General features: G+C 49.2%; 3 protein-coding genes across 3 annotated transcripts; 2 read left to right on the top strand and 1 right to left on the bottom strand.

The window, feature by feature from the left end:
- Window positions 1-5662: 5662 nt before the first annotated feature.
- On the bottom strand, window positions 5663-7639 carry H6S33_000296 (uncharacterized protein; the record flags this gene model as incomplete). The annotated part of the gene is made up of 2 exons (XM_044831657.1): window positions 5663-6040; window positions 6086-7639. Coding segments are annotated over 2 exons (1932 nt in total), but the record flags the coding sequence as incomplete, so codon positions are not given.
- An 8168-nt stretch (window positions 7640-15807) lies between these two features.
- H6S33_000295 (uncharacterized protein) lies at window positions 15808-18211 on the top strand (the record flags this gene model as incomplete). The annotated part of the gene is made up of 2 exons (XM_044831656.1): window positions 15808-17696; window positions 17767-18211. Coding segments are annotated over 2 exons (2334 nt in total), but the record flags the coding sequence as incomplete, so codon positions are not given.
- A 2421-nt stretch (window positions 18212-20632) lies between these two features.
- On the top strand, window positions 20633-21532 carry H6S33_000294 (uncharacterized protein; the record flags this gene model as incomplete). Its single annotated transcript, XM_044831655.1, has 1 exon — window positions 20633-21532. One exon carries the CDS (start codon window positions 20633-20635, stop codon window positions 21530-21532), a length of 900 nt encoding a protein of 299 aa, XP_044699853.1.
- Between the last annotated feature and the right edge of the window lie 361 nt (window positions 21533-21893).

Here is a 21893-nt window from a genome sequence, read left to right as displayed (position 1 = left end):
TTTGAAGTACAAGACTTATCGCACACCGACCCGACCGCCTAAAACACAAACCAAACAGAAGAACGAAAGGAAAGAAAAACAACAAACACGAACAAACAACCAAGAACAAAAGCGAACACGAACGATCATCAACAAGAAATAAGGAAATTCCAGAACGACATTCGACCAGAAACAACCCAACGATAAGGAGAAATAACATATCTCAGCGAACTCGGGCGCTGGATCCATCAAAACAAAGTAAAACCAAAGTTAAAAAGGTAAAAGGAAACCGCCCTTTCCTAATCCCGTCCCTAATCATTTCCTTCCATCCCCTCTTCTAGGTCCACCTCCGCTTCCGCCGACTCGTACCACTTCGAGAGTTGAGAGTTTTTTGCAAATTGTAAGATAAGGTCCGTTTTCAAGTTTGTAAACATCCAGTTTTCCCAGGTCATCGCTCCGGGGATCTTTTCTATCAGGGGGGCACGGATTCGAGCCCACGCTGGGCATTCCATGAGTGTGTGTTTCGCTGAGTTTTCCATACCACACTGGCATGGTTCGGGGTCTGTATATACCGCGTGTTTATCGATTCGGGTAGTTTGGCACCGGATTCGAAAAACTTTTTTCGCCTCCGTTAGGGTGAGTTTCGCAATCTTGGAAGGGGGGCGGAACTCCCCCCGGTGATGGTAGTCCGGTATTGGTTGTGTATTCCATTCTTCCAACAGGTGGTCGCGTAGTAGTTTGTTTTGGTTCCACTTGTCTCTCGCATTTCCGGGGGTTTGATATGGGAGTAGGAGGGAAGCGATTCGGTGTAGACCTGTCCCTTTGATATTTGCTTCTCTGTATGGGAGGAGCTCAATTAGGGATTCATTGTTGGGGTGGGTTGCCTCGGTGCAGAGTATTCTGGTTCCGTACTTTCTTGAGCGATATGTTAGGAGGTATTCTAGGGGGGGTAGTCCTGCTTCTCGGAGGAGTTTAGCTCTCTTGGTCCATCGAGGTAGGCCCGTGATAATCCGGGCAGCTTCGTTGTATAGTGGTTCTAGTGATCTAATAATGTGGTCTGCGCCAGTCCACCAGGCCTCAGATCCGTAGAGCAGGCTTGGAAGGAAGCCCTGTGTTATTAGATGATGAACTGTCTTAACTGTTGTCCCTGGCAGGCGGGCGGTGTTTCGGATTTGGTGGAGGGCTTTTAGGCCTTTTGCGATTGCTGCTTCGATATGGGGCCGGAAGGAGAGGGTTGGATCTATCCAGACTCCTACATATTTCAGCCTCTCCTTGGGGTATATATCGGTGTTGTTAACTTTGACTGGAAGTCGTGGTTGTTGTGTGGATGATGTGGTGGGCCGGAAGAAGATCAGATCGGATTTATCCGGGTCGTATTTGATTTGGAGTGGCTCAGCTTTAATTAGTCTTTCTCTCATTCGTTCCTCCATTCTCTTAATTGTAAAGCCTGGTGTTTTGGATATTTGCACCAACGCATCGTCATCGATGTAAGTTGTGTCCATCTCTTTTGGGCTGCTAGTTGGGTCCAGAATTACTCCGGCATAGATCATGAATAGTACCGGAGATATGGGGCTACCTTGCGGTACTCCAGAATCATAGGGCTGTGGTTCCTCTAGCTCGTGGTTGAATTGGAACTGTAGTTTTCTGCCGGTGTTGAATTCCTTGCACCATTCTGTCAGATAGATGGGGAATTTTTGTTGGTGCATGATTTCCGCGAGGAGTAGGTGGTCGACACAATTAAATGCTCCTTGGATGTCGTTGGTTAGGATCGCTGGTCTATCTCGCCGGGCGATTCCGGTGCTATTTTTTAGTAGTAGGTTTTGTTGTATTGGTGTCAAGGTTCTCAGGAGGGCATCGATTGCCGAGATGGTTGGTCTTCCTCCGAATTGGTTTGCTGAGAGTATGCCTAGGATTTCTCCAGCGGTGCAGAGTCTCTGGGCCACTATCTTCTCCAGGATTTTGCTGAAACATTGTAGAAGGGAAATGGGCCGGTAGGCTTTTGCTTCATGATAATTTGCTTTACCGGGTTTCGGGATCGGGATACACTTAGCTATTTTCCATTCCGCTGGATGTACACCGTGCCGGAGCATAGCGGAGAACATGTCTTGGATTAGAGTTGTGTTTGCTTTGACTATAGCTTTAATGAAGGTATAAGGGATGCCATCCGGGCCGGTCGCCGAGTGCGCTGGGCAGGAGTCGATTGCTTTGTTAAGTTCTTCGGGGGTGACTATGTCGAAGGTGTCGCTAAGGTCAAAAGAGGGGGGTCTAATGTTCAAGGGGGGATGGTCGGGGGACGTCCGTTTCGAGGGGAAAAGTTGGGCTCTTAGAGCTTGACACTTCCCCGCAAACGTTTCTTCACCTTGTATAGTTGGTATGATTGTGTCTCGTCTCTTTCCTACGCTTAGGACTCTCCAGACTTCACTACCTTTCGCCTCATTCATCGTCTTTTCCCGCTGGTCCGCTTTAGCTTTCCGGATCATGACTGTCCACTCTCTGCAAGCCTTCCGGTGTTCCTCCACGTGGTTGGGTTTCCTTGTATTTCTCGCCTTCCTTTCTGCTGCGTTTACCCTTGCCTTCATCTGTTTCATCTCATCTGACCACCAGGAGTTGGCTCTTACCCCCTCCTTCGAGAGTGGTGTTACTATGCTGACTGTTGACCTGACCAGTTCTAGGAAGAAATCGACAGTTTGTTCCGTGTGTTCCTTGGTTTCCCATGCCTCTGCAGGGATGGAGATGTTTGACATATGGTTCTCCAATAGCTTCCAGTCTGTTTGTCGCCACATTCGTCTTGGCACGAAAGGTGGTTTTTCCAGGTGTAAGTGGACGGAGGTTCTTCCGTGGTCTGAGCCCGCTCCGTAGGGTTCAGTACTCCATCGTAGGTTGTGGTCGAGTATTGGGCCTTTTACAAATGCCAGGTCGATGGTTGTGGGCCTTTTCCCTCTGTCTCTGGGGAAGTGCGTAAAGACGCCTGGTTCGTTCAGGAGGGTCAGTTTCTGTCGGGTTATCCATCGTTTTAGCCGTGCGCCATTGACGCGGTCTGCTCGAATGTTGTTTCTGTATTCCTGTGAATTTACTCCGTACCACATTTGATGGTGGCAGTTGAAGTCTCCCATTACTAGACAGTTATCAAGGGTTTGGATTGTACTTGCTATTTGCGCGAAGGGGCCGCTTCGGCCCGGGGAGTATATGTTTAGGATTTGGGTTTTTTTGGTTTGGATTTCTACCGTGATCGATACTATAAAATTATCGTGTGTGTAATGGTGTTTTGGTTTGAGATTGGCATGTTTGCGGACGTATGTTGCACATTTTGTATTGGTGTTGCTGGCCGTAAAAATATAAAAGAGATTTGATTCTGGTGGGTATCCCTCTGCTGAGGTCCATGGTTCTTGTAGTAATAGGAAATAAATGTTAGAGTCTGTTTCCGCTTCTTCTACCGCCGCCTTGGTAATGAGTTCGCTCCGTGCACAATTGAGTTGGTGTGCGAGCGCGGTGGTTCGAGGCCTAAGCATTATTTGTCATGGGTTGGTCGTCTTCGGGAACGGGTGTGGCTCCGACTGGGGCAGTGGCTGGTACTTGAACTATCGGAAGCAACTCTTGAACGGGTGCGGCCGGTGGGTCTTGGGCGGGTGGGGCGTTTTCCTTTCCTTTATTGAGGAATCGGCGTTTGACTCTCTCGGGGCATGCTGGGTCGGAGGCCTTATGGATTCCTTTACAGTTCAGGCATCTGATTGGGGTGTGGGTGCATCTGTATCCTCCCTGGCATTGATTGCATGGGTGGAAGCTGGTGAGGTGATCTCCGGCACAATGACCGCATCTCCCATTGTTTTTGCATTTCTCCTGGCGATGACCGTATTCGAGGCACTTTGCGCACTGGGTGTCTGGGAAGGTTGGGAGGAAGGCCTCAATGTGGCAGCTTCGGTTAAAGAGGGATAGGAACTTAACTCCTAATGTTTCCATTGTAACTTGTCCTGGGAGCGCAATAACCATTGATGAGTGGGTTTTCTCCATTCGTGTCTCTGCTCTGGAGATCCAGCGGGGAATCTGGGCAAGTTGGAAGTTCTCTCCATAGTTGCTTCTAATTTCGGATGCTACCAGTTGTCCTGCCTCGGCGCCTTCTCCGATCGTTGTGGGGATTCCGTGAATGAGGAACTTTGACCATTTGGAATTTGCCCGGATGATGGCGACTGGTACTTGTAGGGTGAGGAGAGCCTCCTCAATTTCTTTGGCGTATTCCATTGCCTTTGTTGCTGGGGTGACAAACTTAGTTTCCAGGATAAAATTATCCTTGGGTGTTCTCCTTGCTGAGATGAAGTGGCAGGATTCGTCCTGAATTCTTGCATTAACTAGGGTCCTGATCTCGGAGGGGTTGACGTCGGATGGGGCAGTGGTTTCAACAATGATTTCTCTGTTGATTTTGGTATATTCGGGCTTGAAGAGGGGGTCCGCTTTTGGCTTTGCGGACTTCTTTCTTCTCTCAACAACCTGGAAACTTCCTTGAGCAGGACCGGGTGCCGAGGCCACAGCGGCCCAGGTGCCTGCTTTCCATCCACGGGGTGGGGCTTGTTGGGGGGGTGCGGGTGGGGGGGCCTGAGGGGCTGCCTGAGGCGCTGCTTGGGGAATTGTTTGAGGGACCGCTGGAGGGGGTATTCTCTGTCCCTGCGGTTGTTGTTTTCGCTGTTGTTGTTGTTGTTGCTGTTGTTGGTTTTGTTGTGGTTGTTGCGGTTGCTGCGATTGTGGTTGTTTGTTGAGGAGAAGATGGATCGCCGAGTGCATACTGGTGATCATAGTTGTCTGCGCCTCGATTTGGTGCCTCAGTGTATCCACTGTTCTCCGGAGTGTGGTTGTTTGCTCTTCGAGGATTTCAATCCTGTCGGTGGGTGGGCAGATTCGGCTGGTGGCATGTCTGATGGCCCAGGTAATATAGTTCAGGTCCGTCTGGGTGTGAGTATCCTGGGGGACAATGCTCGGGTAGAGGTAGTCGACTCTCGGTTGGTAGGGGTCGTTGTAGTCGGATTCTGTTGCAAAGGTCGAGGAGAATTCCTGTTCCTGAGCTCCGGATGGGGTTGGGTCGGGAACCTGAGTGTTCCTGATCTGCGAGGGGGCTGTCCCTTGCTGGGAAGACTGGGTGAAAAAGGACTGGAGCGAAGCTTGCTGCGACATAACTGAGTGTCCAGTTCTTCTGGCGGCGTAGAGAGATGTTTCGGATAAGTTTCTTTTCCTTCCTTTCGGGAGGTCAAGGCTGGTGAATTTTTCGCTAGAAGCCAGTTTTCGTGGTGTTTCTTTCGCTTGGAACAACAAAACGCGACCATACGATCGGGGACAAAGTGGCTCAGCCTGGTATGGTATACCAGGGTAAACCGAGAGGAGTAAAATAAAGTGTTTTTGAAGCGAGATTAATTGTCAGAAAGTTTTGCGAGCCTTAGCGAGCAAGTAGAATACAGAGGTTGCGTAAAGAAAGAAGGAAAGAGAGAAAACATATAAAGACACAAGACAACGCCTCCTTATATATCCAACCATAGTCCAACGATGACTAATACCTTCGCGTAACAGAAACTAAAAGAACATAACAGAAACTCCAATTACAAATCCTAATCCGACTACGCAATACCTCCCCTTCCCGTTCCAATTCATCACCTAACCGAAATCCATAGTTGCCGTTACAGACCACGCCCCTCTCTAAGGCCTACCTCCTGGTAGGCTTAGGTTTCTCTGGATAACGCTCGTGGAATCGTTTGACAATATTAGGTGAATGTTTAAGGTCTGATAATGGTTGCCAGGAGGCTTCATCATATCCTGTATATCGTACCAAGTACTCAAACCTTCCTCTTCGTTCCCTTGAATTCAAAATATCTTCAACTTCCCATTCTTCCTCTCCTTCGATCTCAACCGGAGGTGGTGGCGACTGTTGTTGTCCAGGTAGAGGATTACCTGCTTCAGGAGACAATAATGAGACATGAAATACTGGATGTATTTTCATCGATCGAGGAAGTTCCAATTCGTAAGCATAGGGGTTAACAATCCGCTTAATGTTATAGGGTCCGATACGTTTCCAATCGAACTTCTTGGAAGGTCACTTCGTTAGAATATGGAGTGTCGATAGGAAAACTTTATCTCCCAAATTGTAGCGAGGGGCTGGAGTTCGGTTCGCATTGGCGGCTTCTTCTTGTATTCTTTGTGCTCGGAACATCTCGTCTTTTAGGAATCCCACTATCTCTTTCATTTCCCGTGCAATGCTATTAGCTTGGTCTTCCGCTGTCGTTCGACCATGTTCCAAAGGACCGAAAGTCATCCTTGGATTTCTTCCCGAATTAGCATAAAAAGGAGAGACTTTTGTTGTTTCCGAAGTATGGTTGTTTGTCGCGAATTCGGCCATTGGTAACAATCGAGCCCAATCATCCTGTTGATAAGATACATAGCTTCGGAGGTATTGTTCCATTACGGCGTTAATTCTTTCCGTCTGTCCATCTGTCTGAGGATGAAATGCGGTAGAGAATTTCGGTGATATTTCCAACCGATCACAAAGCGATTTCCAAAGCTCCGCAACGAACTGTGTCCCTCGATCAGATACAATAGTATCAGGTAATCCATGTAGCTTCCAAACATTATCAATATATAGCCTTGCTACTTCCTTTGAATTTGCCTCTTTAATCGTTGGTATTAAATGTCGCATTTTAGTTAATCTATCCACCACAACCAAGATTGCATTGTATCCATCGCTTTCAAGAAGATCGGTAACAAAATCCATCGATATATCCATCCACGGTCCCTCAGGTATCGGCATAGGACGGAGTACTCCATAAGGTGCGTTGCGTGGTGCCTTACTACGAGTACATACATTGCAATTCCTAACGTACTGGTCGACATCCTTTCGCATTTGTGGCCAATAATATTCTCGGTTTAGAAGTCCCAATATCTTTGCCCTACCCGGATGTCCTGCGGATGGTTTATCATGATGTTCTTTTAAAAGCCTTAGTCGAAGGTCATTGTCGTCTGGTACATATAGCGCGCCTCGATAAAGTAGCCGACCGTTGTTATCTTCCGTACATTCGGCAAGTGAAATTTTATTCGAATGGCGAATGCCGTTCCGAAGCATAGCGAGGATCTTGTTTGGGAAACTATCAACTTGGTAAGCTTTTGAAAATAACTCCTCTACAGTAAACGCTCCTTCAGCGGATTCATTTGACAAAGAACCCGCGAACAAACTTAGCTTGATATCTAAATTTTTTCGCTTCAAAATCACCTGACTCTGATGCATCAACCGTTCATCCCCCTCTTTAGGTAGGTCACCTGACCTTCTAGTCAATGCATCTGGTTTCGCTCCTTGTTTTCCTGGCCGAAATTGTATAACGAAATCGAAGCGTGAAAGGAATTCGGACCACCGCGCTTGTCGGCGATTTAACAATTCTGTTGTCATAAAATATTCAAGATTTCGATGGTCGCTAAAAACTTCGATTGGGAATTGAGCTCCCTCCAGGTGATGTCGCCATTCTTCAAAGCATCGTATGATTGCTAAAAGTTCTTTATCATAGATTTCATAGTTGCACTCTGCAGGAGAATGTTTCTTAGAGAAGAAAGCAACTGGATGTAGGATTCCTTCGTCGTCTCGTTGAGATAGGATTCCTGCTGAAACATAATCAGACGCATCGGTTTCTATCACAATCTTTCAGTCCGGATTAAAATGAACTAGTGTCGGTGCCGTGGTAAACATCTTTTTCAAAGTTTGAAATGCTTCCTCCCTATCATCCGTCCATTCAAATTTAACGTTTTTCTTGGTCAAGGCTGTAAGTGGAGCAACAATTTTCGAATATCCTAGAATGAATCGTCGATAGAAATTTGCAAATCCTAGAAATACTTGAACATCATGGAGATTCATCGGTGTAGACCATTCCAAAACATCGATAACTTTCCTTGGGTCCATTCTATTCCCATTCGGGGTAAGAATCAAACCAAGATATTTCGTCTCTTGAACCATAAATTCACATTTTTCAGGTTTAAGGTGAACATGATTCTCATCAAGTACCTTTAGAACCTTTTGAATATGTTCTTTATGTTCTAATAGAGTCTCGGAGTAGATAAGGATATCGTCTAAATATGCCGTTACGAATTGATCGAGGTAGGGACGTAAGATATCATTGATCCAATGTTGAAAGGTAGCAGGGGCGTTAGCTAATCCAAACGGCATTACTGTATATTCAAAATGTCCATATCGAGTCCGGAATGCCGTCTTCCGTTCGTCCCCTTTCGCTATTCTGATTTGATTATATCCCCAGCGTAAATCCAACTTAGTATAGTATTGTGCTCTTGACAACTTGGCTAGAGTTTCCTTTAACAATGGTAGTGGGTATCGATTCTTGATTGTAATTGCATTTAGACCTCGATAATCAACACAAAGTCGAAGGGTTCCATCGTCTTTCTTTACAAACAATATAGGTGCTCCCGCTGGTGACTCACTAGCCCGAATAAATCCTTTAGGTAAATTTTCGTCAAGATATTCCCGTAGTGCTTTCAACTCGATTTGAGACAACCCATATATAGGTCCATATGGTGGTCGTTTGCCTTCTTCTAATACTATTTCGATATCATGGGATGGTCGATGTGGTGGAAGAATTGAAGCGTCATATTCTTCGAACATATGGAGATGACGGTAAAATTCCTTTGGTACTAGTTGTTTAATGTCAATGGTAGATTTCTCGGTTGCTGAAACGATAACTGTATGGTGTTCCGGTAAAGGAATCGAGATGCCATGAACAATAACTGTAGTCCCATCAAGTGAACAGTGTTGACAACAGCTTCGAGAATCAAAAATAAGTAGGTTTTCCTTTGGTCGAATCGTAACGTCATGACGTCGCATCCAAGGTATCCCCATCACAATCGGATAATGTCCTAACTTTGTTACAAAACATGGCGCAGTCTCTCTATGACCATGAATGTCCAGCGAGACATCGACAATATGGGTAATTTTCCCTGATTTAATATGTCTTCCGTCTATAACGTCCACATGGCGAGGTATTTTGAGGGGGGTCATTGTAAGATTATTGTGGCGTACAAAAGATTCATCAATGAAAGCGTATCCTGATGCTCCGGTATCAATAAGAGCGTAGGTGGGGATGAAAGAATTTTTATTTTGTGAAATCGAACAAGTTACTACAAGTTGATTTCCATCCATTTCCTCCTCTGATACCGAAAAACCAGAAATACACATCCTAGAAAAATCCCTAAACGGTCCCTGTGCTAAGCCACTTAGTGCAGGGACAAATCTTTTGCCGACTCATTATCACTTCCATCATTTTCCTCCACCGTCAATGCTGCTCCCCTCATCACAGGTCTTCTTGGTTGATTTCCACTTGCCCTCGCTTGGGGGCAATCCCTAACCATATGCCCAACACCTCCGCAATAGAAACATCGGCCCTCAACTAAGCGGGCATTTCTTTCGGCAGGAGAGGGGCGACGACGTCCTCCAGACAGATCCATTGGTACATCACCTCCCGGACGGGACGAGGGATGACTTTCCGTAGCAGGCATTTCTTTCGGCAGGAGAGGGGCGACGACGTCCTCCAGACAGATCCATTGGTACATCACCTCCCGGACGGGACGAGGGATGACTTTCCGTAGCAGGTACATTAGCGGCTGGGGCGGCAGCACAGGGAGCAGGAACAGGATTTACTGGTGGGGGACGAGGAGCCGGGGTAGTAGTAACACTCCAAGGCTTTTTATTTCCTCGTTTAGCCTCCGCCGCACGACGACGATTATCCAACCGTTGTAAGAGTGTCGCACAGGCATCTACCGTCGCAGGAGTGTCATGGTGTATCATTGATTCATCGAGTTCCCCATTAATACCTTCCATCAAAGCCTCGATCCGAGAGGCTTCGTCCATACCCGACTCAGCAGCATACCGTTGAAACTCAGCGAAATAGTCGGCGAACGTTCGATTTCGTTGGTGGATGTTCCGAAGGTTCTTCCTAGCCGTACGCATCCGATCGGGGTCCCCAAAAGCAGTGTCCAATATCTCATAAAATCGTATCATAGAGGGCAAGGTAATCTCTCCTTCCCCGACATACTGTAAGAACTGATTGGCAGCAACGCCTTCCAATCTACTGAATGCATAGGATAATTTCGACTGTAGGGTGGGGTAGCGATCGGCATTTCCCAATAGCTTGATTTTCATTTGTTGCTTGAATAGGTGTAGTCTTTCTCGATCACGATTCCCCCTGAACACCTCAGGATCCGGAAGCTTTTCTGACCGATAGGTAGTATCTGTAGTGAGTGGTACTGGGGGTGCAGGTGGAGCATTGTCTCCGACAGGTGCTCCCTCAGGGGCAACAGCTTGGACAGCAGTTTGTTGGGCTCGGGCAGCAGCAAGATCTCGTTCAAACATTCTTCTCGCCCTTTCAGCCTCCGCTTCTATCTCTTGTAAATCCGTTGCATACTGAGCAAGACCATGTTGACACTGTTGGAGAAGTGCATAGGCTTCGGCTCCGATAACATCATTGACCTGTGGATGTTCTTGAAAAAAGGTTCGGAGGCTGTTGCTGAGCTGTTGATAATCAATAGTAGCGTGTCCCGACATCGTAAACTATAGTGTTGTATTGGTTGGCGAGAGGGGACGCAACCTACGTATAACGTGGGTTTATGAACGATGGACTATAGTGCCAAGGAATACAACCGAAGCAAGAACGTAGTAGAAGATGTTCGTAACTATGGACTATGAGGCGGTTCAATCCTGATTTGAGATCCAAGATGAGCCCTATGACGTAGCGTAGAACAAAAGTAGTATTCGTGGAATAAATACAGAGGTTGCGTAAAGAAAGAAGGAAACAGAGAAAACATATAAAGACACAAGACAACGCCTCCTTATATATCCAACCATAGTCCAACGATGACTAATACCTTCGCGTAACAGAAACTAAAAGAACATAACAGAAACTCCAATTACAAATCCTAATCCGACTACGCAATACCTCCCCTTCCCGTTCCAATTCATCACCTAACCGAAATCCATAGTTGCCGTTACACGGAAAGAATTAATGCTGTGATGGAACAATACCTTCGAAGTTATGTTTCTTATCAACAGGACGACTGGGTTCGATGGTTACCAATGGCCGAGTTTGCAACGAATAACCATGCTTCGGAAACGACGAGAATCTCTCCATTTTACGCCAACTTAGGGAGGAATCCAAGAATGTCTTTTGGTACTTTGGAATATGGTAGGACGACAGCGGAGGATCAGGCCAATAGTATTGCAAGGGAAATGAAGGACATATTAGATTTTCTAAAGGATGAATTATTTCGAACGCAAAGGATTCAAGAAGAGTCCGCCAATATACATCGGACTCCAGCACCTCACTATCGTGTGGTGGATAAAGTTTTCTTATCGACCAACCATGTTCTCACCAAACGACCATCGAAGAAACTCGATTGGAAACGTATTGGACCGTATGTTGTGAAACGAATTGTCAATCCCTATGCCTATGAATTAGAACTTCCTCGTTCGATGAAAATACATCCGGTATTCCACTTTTCGTTATTGTCGCCCGCAGTCGATGATCCCTTGCCCGGTCAGGAACAACTACCTCCACCCCCAGTTGAAATCGAAGGACAGGAGGAGTGGGAGGTTGAAGATATTTTGGATTCGAGGGAGCGCCGAGGGAGATTCGAATATTTAGTAAAATATGTCGGATATAATGAAGCTTCTTGGCAACCATTGTCGGACGTCGAACATTCGCCCGATATTATTAAACGATTCCATGAACGTTACCCACGGAAGCCTAAGCCTACCAGGAGGTAGGCCTTAGAGGGGGGAGTGGTCTGTAACGGCAGCCATGTGGTTTGGTTATGCGAGGTGTTGGGGTACGAAGAGGAAGGGTTATATAATGTGGTTGGGATTTGTACAGTGGGTTTCTATTATGTTCTTTCTGTTTCTGTTATGTGAGGGTATGAGTCAGCATTAGGATTGGGTATGGATATATAAGGGGGGCGTTGTCTTGTGATTCTTTGTTTCTTTCTCTTCTTCTTTTCTCTTTATGCAACCTCTGTACTTTACAGTTACGAACACTATTTGGTTCGCACTACGTCATAGGGTTTACCCGGTATACTAGACCAGGTACAACCATCCATAGTCCACAGTCCCCGTTCTTGCCTTAGGTGTACCCTTCGGCCCCATAGTCCATAGTCCACGAACCTCCTACGTCCACGTCTTTGCCTCGGTTGTATTCCTTGGCTTCATAGTTCCTACGCCCATAGTCCCCGTTACATCCATTGAAGTCCGGCTTCAATGGTTGTATCGCAGCCAGAAGTCTGGCCCTCCTTCGTCTTGGGTCCCTGAGCTTAAAGACCGCAAGCAGCCTTGCTGGGCATAAACCCTGCAAAGCCTCCAGGTCAGCTGGCTTTTGACGAAACCAGACCCAGTCGTTGCGCGCGTTTCCCCGTCTGTAACCCGACGTTCCCATCGTACGAAGTGTGTGAATTGTACTCTCGTCGCCCTCGCCGTGCAAAAGGACGGGTACGTTGAGCTGTTTGAATGTGTTTACCCGCCAGCTATTGATGTCTTCGGGCATATCTTCGTATCCAAGACATAGCTCCCTCCTGAAATACCGCCGGATGTAATACCCCAGTCTCTTTGTAGCACCTGCGATATCTACACTACCGACATTTGTTAATTTGACCGGGCATTTGACCCACCTCTTCTCCACCCTGGTGTCGCTTGGTAAATAGACCAATGGCGCGATATCCTGCGCTTGAAACGCCGGGTCGTACTGAGGGTCTCTAAGATCCCGTCTTGCAGCTTGCATCCTCCTCCTCAGACGTGGCTCTAAGACGTCGAGATTGCCGACAAGCTCAGTGGTCGAAAAAACCGTCCCGGGCAATTTGTAGAAGATTTAATTCGCAAATGGAAAACGTATAATCACGGTTAAACGTCCGAAGTATCTGCATTGCGGGATCGACGCGATTGCTCCGACGATACGGTATTTTGATCTGATCCCTGTGGGCTGACTCGCAAGACTCCGTCGAATAGTCCGGAATATTGCCGTATTGACGAATGTGCTCTGCGAAATGGCCCATGAGGTGTATCTTGGGGAAGTTGAAGTGGGATTCTGCTCGCAAGATCTCGTCGGTTTCCGCCTGGAGATTTAGCCTTTGGTCTGCGATAACCCTTCGTCTTTGGCCTAAAGAGTCGTTTAGGCCTGCTAACTCGACGTCGTATTCCCCGCGCAATTCCCTCCGTCGTTCCGCCACAAGTCTGTCAGTCTCTCTAGTCGCGCGATATTTCCTGAAGATATCCTTCGTCCTATAGAAAGCCTTTAGGTAATTATCCAACATTTCTATCGTCAGCTCGTTATGAGAACGATGCTGGGCGACTAGTGCCCAGTCGACCAATGCCCGGACGCATTGAAAGGCTTTCTTGAATGGCTCTGCCTGGGCAGATGACGGATTCCTGAGGGCAGACGCCAGGGCTGGTAAGATTATTTTCTGAAAATTACGCATCTCCTTCCCTTGCCATTGACTGACTGCTTGATAAGGCTTCGTCGGTGGGGTAAATCCAGGGTAAGGTGGCATACGCGTCCATATGGCGTTGAATTCATCCAAACGACCATGTTCCTTCAGGAAGTCTTCCAGCCACTCCATAAGATGTTTCAGGATTCCCAAGTATACCACGTGCAGCATGTCTGGCTTATGGAGGTCGTAGGCTTGGACGAAGGGGAGATTCCAGAAAGGGTTGTACAGAGGTCGTAAACCACGAGAATCGAACCACTTGGTCAGGGTCTTCAGCTCCCGCCTTTCGTCTCTCGTCGGATTCTCCAGTACCTTCAGCGCCCTGTACTGACGATACATTCTCTTGTATTCGTCCTGATCATGAGGGTAGGTCTTGAGCGGTTCGGCTTCGTATTCGCCCAGTCTATTGACGGGTATCTCGCACTTGGGGCACAAGTTGAACTTGGTATTCAGAATATTGCAGCTCTCCATGTGGTCCGAAAGCCATGCCGTCAGAATCGGCCAACAACGTCTCTCGTACCCGTCTGAGCAGCCCATTAAGACGCCGAGCCTTTGGTCAAAGTGCAGCAGAGGCTGCAGTATAACTGACATGACTCTCCTCAGCGTCTCCGCCGCCCAGGACCGGAGTCTCCCCTTTGACTTCGCGTCGCCAATTATTTTAGGAGGTATTGGCAATAGTGCGAGTAGCAAATGCGCCTTGGTCGACGGCTTGGATCGTACTTTTCCCGGTATATTGCCTATCGTCATATATATCGGCCAGGTCTTCTTGTCTCCGGAGAAGTTTGTCAGATGCGTGACGTCGGAGCTGCAGATAATCGGGACAATCGTGGCCCCGGTAGGAAGTCTTTCCTGCATATTCCACCACCAGTCCGCTGTATGCATCTCGGGAAAGAGTTGATATCCGTCCGCGTCGTAAACCCTCTCCGGCCGATAAACCATGCTCGACTTGTAGCAACGTTGACCCAAGAGATACCTCGCGCATTCGACCGGATTCCTGTAATATAAGTCGGTCGTTCTTCCAAAGCCGTCCCCGACGGTCCCGTATTGAAAGTTAGGTGGGGAGCCCGTCATTTTGTCGAGCTGGTTCTGGAAAGTATAAGCGGACTGAAAGGAACGCTCGTTCTTTGTCGTCTTGTGCAACCCCTCATTGAAGTAGGCGTCAATTGATGTAGAGGTGGCCAGCTTGTGCTCGATAAAGAAACGAGCCAATCTCCATTCCGCCTCGTCTTTGAACGGTGCCCAGGGCTTCCAATTCTCTTCCATATAGTCCCGATAGCCCTGGATCCGCCCTAGTCTTTGTCCACTGTTGGGTAGGTATGCTGTGGCCCTTTGATTATCGTCAGCTTGCTCTGAGATCGGGGGGGCGATCGCCGCAGGGCCATCGTCGTCGGAGTCAGGGTCAAAGTCGGATTCCACCTCAGAGTCGGCTTCTGAGTCTGTAGAATCGTCCGAGCCATCAATTACCAGAGTAAGCGTACCAGGCCCGGCGTCTGGCAGCGTAGTTTCGTCTTCTAAACGCTCGTCCTCAGGCGCATCGTCACCGCCATGATGCCGGTAAATATGTCTTGCAAGATGTCCCGCGCGACGGTAATACCTTGGGCACAGGGGGCAAGGTGTGGATGACATCCGCTTTCTTGATCAGTCGTGATGGTCTTTTGGCTTGTCGTGCGCGTCTTTTGCTTCGTCGTATGCCTCATTCTCGCGTTCACTGGCACTGGTATCGAGTGGGTTTATACTGCTGGAATTCTGACTGAGCAAAATGACCACTGTAGCACAGACCGACGATCGTTTCCCCGGGGTCGTCAGCCGCGAGCCAAGCTTTGCCAAGCACATGCGACCTGACATCATTCATCACAACATCGTCTGACCTCACCACCAACAGTTGCAAACCTCCGTCAAAACACTCGTGTTGGTTCATTCATTAACCTAATCCGGCGACGATGAGCCTTTGTTTGTCGTCCCCTGCCTTGTGTATATGGTTAGGCGTTACGAGTTGCCGATTCCAGCACAGCCTCACGATGGTAATTCGCACAGTCTTTGTTCTATATAAGGGTCTAAATACCCCGTTGTTTCCCCGGAGTCTATCCTCCTGAAGGCATCCACCAACGGTCAACCGTCTTTTGACCACCTTCCTAACGCAACTGACTACAATGGTGGGAACTCGGTCGGGTAAGAACAAGTCGGCATTAGCCCAAGCGGGAAGGTCATCTCCGAAGAAAAGAATGGAATGGGCCGATAAGGAGGGCCCCTGGGTTTTGTCGATTAGCAGAGCAGCGTGCATAGCAGAGGTAAGATTTCTATCAAGTCCTATATCTCTCGCCCTCTGACGCCCGCCAGGGGTATGCGAAAAAGAGCAAATTTACTGGCGCCGAAGTTAAGTCCTTGCTCGGCATTACGCCGGCCCAATGGAGGAACATGTTCGAAGCTGTGCACGACTACTTTGTCGAGAATGCGATTGCCAGCAGAACTATGGCAACAGACGAGCAATGGGACGAGGCCGTGAGACTCCTGCTCAGTTATCCGCCCTGGAATAAATTCAGACGCCTGCTTCAACAGCCGGAGGAAGATTGCACCTTACAAGGGGCCTTGATCAAAGTCTGTGTGAGCAGTACACTCCAAGATCTTGCCAAACGTAAGTCTGCTGAGGATAGAGAGAAGTTCTCTGAGGCACTCAAAGAGAAGGAGCGTGCGGCGAAGTCAGCGAAGGCGAAAGCAGCGAAGAAGAAGGAGACCAAGGGGAAGGCGACCGACACAAAAGGCAAGGGCAAGCAGCGCGAGACGGCGCCAACTCGCAGTTCGACAAAGAGGAGCAAGCAGGCCCAGGGGCCTCTGCCCGACGACGAGGACGAGGTCTACCCTGACATTGACGAATTTGCCTCGTCGGAAGACGAAGCGGAGAAGCCGAGGGACAAGGCAGACGTCGGAGATGAGAGGGACGACGAAGAGACATCCGAGGAAGCCGACGAGCCCTTCTCGGCGAAGACCCGGAAGGTCGACAGGGCACCATATCTTACTGATCGGCCTATCGGCATTTCGCATTATTTCCCCTCCAAATACCGCTTTGAGCGACTCGGAGGGGCGAAGTTGGGACTACGTCAGAAGCCTTGGGAAATGCCTAATTGGACTCCAAGAACCTTTGGTGGGCATCCCTACCTGACGTTTAGTTCACTTCCCGGTCCGTATCTATCGGAGGTCGTGAGGATGGTCAGGGGGGTACAACTAGACCCTGAAACCCGCGGCGGTGCTTCTGACTTGCCACACCCCGCGATACGCCATTTGGTCGGGTCTCTTGTCCTCGACGAGGAGTTTTCCAAGACCGCGTCGGGTCAATATCGTGTTTACCGGCCGTTACCTGAACAGGTCATCTTCCTACAGTCGGACAAAGATGTCAGAGTATGGCTCAATGCTTGTAAAGTTGCACCGCGACTGAGACTATTGGTGGTTTATAATGAGCGCGATAAAAATGCCAGGCAGACTCCACCGCCGCTGTCATTCCCCTACTTTCACGTTGACTGGGAGGTGCTGATAGACAATCAGTTGCGGATTGACCGGAGAGCGTCGGGCATCAAGGCCGAGGAGACAGGAACTCGTTGGGGGAAACCGACAAAGAGGAAGAGAAGTGAGATTGTGGAGGTGAGCGACGACGACGACGACGACGACGCTGACGACGACGCTGACGACGACACCGACGACGACGCCGACGACGACAACGAAGGCGAGGGTGAAGGTGGAGGGTCGAGTTCCCGTAAAAAGCCCAGAGGAGAGAACGCCGGAGAGGGCAGCTCGAGCAAGGCGGGTCCGAAAGGTAAAGCAGGGGGCAGCTCGAGCAAGGCGGGCCCGAAAGGCAAGGCAGGGGGTAGCTCGAGCAAGGCGGCCCAGAAAGACGACGATGATGGCGACGACGACGACGAAGAGCGCGAGGAGGACGATGACGTTGACGACGAGGAAGAAGAAGAGGAGGAGGACGAGGAAGAAGAGGAGGAAGAAGAGGAGGAGGAGGCCCCAAGGAGAAAGAAAACAAAGACACCCGGGCTCAAGACGCCGGCCAAGACGCCGCCATCAAAGACACCCGGGCCCAAGACGCCGGCCAAGACGCCGCCATCAAAGACACCCGGGCCCAAGACGCCGGCCAAGACGCCGCCATCAAAGACACCCGGCCCGAAGACCCCGGCCAAAACACCTGCTCAGACTACTGCTGCCGAGCGAGGAGGGAAAAGGTCGAGAGCGTAAGTTGGACTAAATTCCGTACCAGTAGTATAGTTTCTCCTAATGCGGCTAATGCGGTCAATACGTTAGACACCATCTGTTCGATGAGCCTGCTGAGAGCCCGTCCTATGAGAGTGAGCAGGAGGAAGAGCAAGGGGACTTAATACCAGAGTACGAAAGCCGGGCCACTGGTTCACAAGCTGACAGCGCTCCGGAGTCTGAAAGAACTACGCAAGATGAGATGCCCGGCGAAGAGCCTGCCGGGGAAGGTAGTTACGTTGATGGTGGCCCTGATGGGGGTATTCCTCCTGGCGGGCGCGGGGACGAGTCAATCGATATGGAAGTGGGTTACCTTACCGATGCACCGACCAGTTCGATTGAAGTGGCTAAGCTCCAAACAATTCCCCGTCTTCCCCAGTCCCCCCACCCCCAAATCTCCCCTCCCCCCACTATCATCAACCTCCCCGACATCCCTGCGAAGGGCTGGACTTCCGTCTCTCGTCCTGCGACTCGAAAGAAACTTCGTTTCGAGTAGCACTGGTTGATAGTAGGTTGCACGCTCCAGTCACCTGCTCGTGAGTTTTCTGACCCTAGTCGCAACCTTTAGCTTTTGACGGTTGTGGTTCTCGTCTTTTTGTCGGCCTATCTTTTATCGCGTTATTTTTTAGCCTCTTTGGCGGTTGTTGCGATATGTTTGGTCTATCTGTTTTGGGTGGTTTGACAGTTGTCCTGGTCATCTTTTGGGATTAGTCTTATCTATTTTGGTCTTTTGGGGTTAGTCTTATCTTTATTGGATCTTTTGGGGGTTAGTCTTATCTATTTTGGGTCTTTTGGGGTTAGTCTTATCTTTATTGGGTCTTTTGGGGGTTAGTCTTATCTCTTTCGGGTTATTTGACGGGGGTCCTTTTGGTTTAGGGTTAGTGATATCTGTTAGGGTCTTTTCGCGCAGCATGTGAGGTGAGTTAGGTCTTTCGATGCTGGTTGGGGTCGTTATAGATTCGTCTGATCATTAGTAGTATACTGTTATTAGGAGCGTCACTCGACCGAATACAATACAGTGATGAGTATGTTGAGCAAAAAGACGTAGCTGACGCCAAGCAAGTGCTTAGTCATCTGACAATCCAAGTCGCGTCCGACCTCATCTCCTCTCCTCTATCCAATCTGAAGGCGAGTACACAATCTCTGTTGCTCGCTTGGCCTATGACGACTCTAGTAAACGGACTGGATCGACGGAACACAAATAGCAGTAAAGCCCGGACAGGAAGGGTGCGGGATCGAAGCCTTTTTCGTCTCCTGCCATTGCCCACCCTCCGGGAACGCGAGCTTGCTGGGGACGCCAACTCGGACTTGAGAGGGTTTTGACTTGACCGCCCTCGACTACCCGCATACGATTTAGTGAAACGGCGTGAATCTGTATTATGGTGGAGTTGAGGCTAACCCTTGGATTTTAGGTTTTCTACTAGCATGGCGACTGAATGTCCGTCGTTTGTCTTCGCGTCATTGGCCTATATCTATCGGTCGGTGTACGTTTCGAATCAGACCTCAGTAATCTGACCAGAAGGCGAGTAAACAATCTTTGTTGCTCGTTTAGCCCATATGACTCTAGTCGCGTGGACTGTTTGATTAGCTGTATAATACCCATTCCAAAAAGCAGTAAAGCCCGGACAGGAAGAGTGCGGGATCGAAGCCTTTTTCGTCTCCTGCCATTGCCCACCCTCCGGGAACGCGAGCTTGCTGGGGACGCCAACTCGGACTTGAGAGGGTTTTGACTTGACCGCCCTCGACTACCCGCATACGATTTAGTGAAACGGCGTGAATCTGTATTATGGTGGAGTTGAGGCTAACCCTTGGATTTTAGGTTTTCTACTAGCATGGCGACTGAATGTCCGTCGTTTGTCTTCGCGTCATTGGCCTATATCTATCGGTCGGTGTACGTTTCGAATCAGACCTCAGTAATCTGACCAGAAGGCGAGTAAACAATCTTTGTTGCTCGTTTAGCCCATATGACTCTAGTCGCGTGGACTGTTTGATTAGCTGTATAATACCCATTCCAAAAAGCAGTAAAGCCCGGACAGGAAGAGTGCGGGATCGAAGCCTTTTTCGTCTCCTGCCATTGCCCACCCTCCGGGAAGGCGAACTTGCTGGGATAACGAAATACCAAGGGTATTGCGTCGGGGGGATGGGACGACTCCGTTCGAAAAGCTGTATACCCATGCCATTAAGCAGTCGAGCCCGGACAGGGTGATGCGGGAATGAAACTATCGGTCGGAATGACCGCTGCCTGCCAGTCACCCTTGCAGACGAGCTTCTAGAAGACGAGCTTGCTGGGACGCCAGCGTTAGTCACGCGACTGAAACCGACGGATCACGAAATACCAAGGGTATTGCGTCGGGGGGATGGGACGACTCCGTTCGAAAAGCTGTATACCCACGCCATTAAGCAGTCGAGCCCGGACAGAGTGATGCGGGAATGAAACTATCGGTCGGAATGACCGCTGCCTGCCAGTCACTCTTCCAGGAGACGAGCTTCTACCAAGCAGTCGAGCCCGGACAGGGTGATGCGGGAATGAAACTATCGGTCGGAATGACCGCTGCCTGCCAGTCACCCTTCCAGGAGACGAGCTTCTAGAAGACGAGCTTGCTGGGGACGCCAGACTCGGACTTGAGAGGGTTTTGACTTGACCGCCCTCGACTACCCGCACACGATTTAGTGGAACGGCGTGAATCTGTATTATGGTGGACTTATTTAGGCTAACCCTTGGATTCCAGGAGCTCGGAACAAATCGCGGAACATATCTCCTAGCGTCGTTTGCCTCTAGCTATTGGTCCGTGTACGGATCAATGACATCACGGCAGAAGTTGCCCTCCGAGTCATCTCCCCACTCCCCCTTCCCAAAACTCTCTTATAAAGTTGGTACTTTGCACTGCCCATCCTACCGACAAAGACATCCTTGACAATGCCTCAGCGAGAGAGTCAGTTTCATTTGTCTAACTCCTCCCGTCCCTCGCAAAACACCTACAGAGAAACTTCCTCCCGTCGGAACACCAGGTCGTTTAGCAGGGACAGACGACCGACCACCCAAAGACATGTACGATCTTCACAGGAGATTCCAAGCACCTTTCCACATGACTCAGCCAGACGATTGCCTACGAGATCGTCACAGGCGCGAGGACAAGAAACGGAGTCTGAAGACGATGTCTCAGGATACGGGGACCTATCACAAAGAGCTTCACAGATTGATTTACAGCTTCATGGTGAGATGTATTTGACAAAAGACGGGAGAGTCAATGCCCGACAACCTACGAGCCCGCCACTCTCAAGCCTACCACCCCAGGAGTCTCAATTTCAGCAATCCTCGTCGAGGGATACGTTACCGTCGGCCGCACGAAATAGACAATCTGACGCGAACCAGCCGTATGACACTTTTTATGCCTCCCCCGGGCGTAGTAATAGGTCTCCTACCCGTCGAAACGCCTTAACTAGTCAGACACATACTCACTCCGGTCATCAAGCTTCTGAGTCTATTAGAACATCGTCGGGGGGGACCCGCCCCGAAGCCCGTCGTCAAATTTCTGAGCTTTCTAGACCGGCGTCGATAAGAGCCCCTTCCGAAGTCGTCAGGAGTACAGATTATGCTAGTGGCAGCGGCGGTGGGTATTCTGGAGAGTCGTCGTCACAAAATCTACTAGCGCCGGTAGACCCTACCGATCCCAACAAAACCAGAGCTCTCCGACATCGTAGCTTAGGGCAATTCAACATTGAGCTGAGGACTCTAATCGAAAAAGCTGGGTGGCATCTCACCAAAGAGACACTATTCAAAAACCCGATGCCCTATCACGGGGACTATAGGCGATAGACTGTGGTGCCAAGGAATACAACCTAGGTAGTGACGTAGACGTGGACGTAGACGTAAAGGTATACTTTGACTATGGACTATGGGTGGCTCTACCTGGTATGATAAACCGGTTGGAGCCCTATGACGTAGTGCGAACAAAGAATAGTATTCGTGGAATAAAATACAGAGGTTGCGTAAGGAAGAAAGAGAAGAAGGAAAACAGACAAAAGCACGAGACAACACCCCCTTATATATCCATCCATAATCCAACGATGACTAATACCTTCGCGTAACAGAAACCCAAAGAACATAACAGAAATCCCCATTACAAATCCTAATTCCACTACACGATACCTCCTTCCCTCATCCCAGTTCATCACCT

This window comes from Morchella sextelata (genome assembly GCF_020137385.1).
Source record: "Morchella sextelata strain SCLS chromosome Unknown scls_1, whole genome shotgun sequence".
In the NCBI taxonomy this organism is placed as follows: domain Eukaryota; kingdom Fungi; phylum Ascomycota; class Pezizomycetes; order Pezizales; family Morchellaceae; genus Morchella; species Morchella sextelata.
The sequence above is the reverse complement of the archived record's forward strand: the minus strand, read 5'-3'. Positions and strand labels throughout refer to the sequence as shown.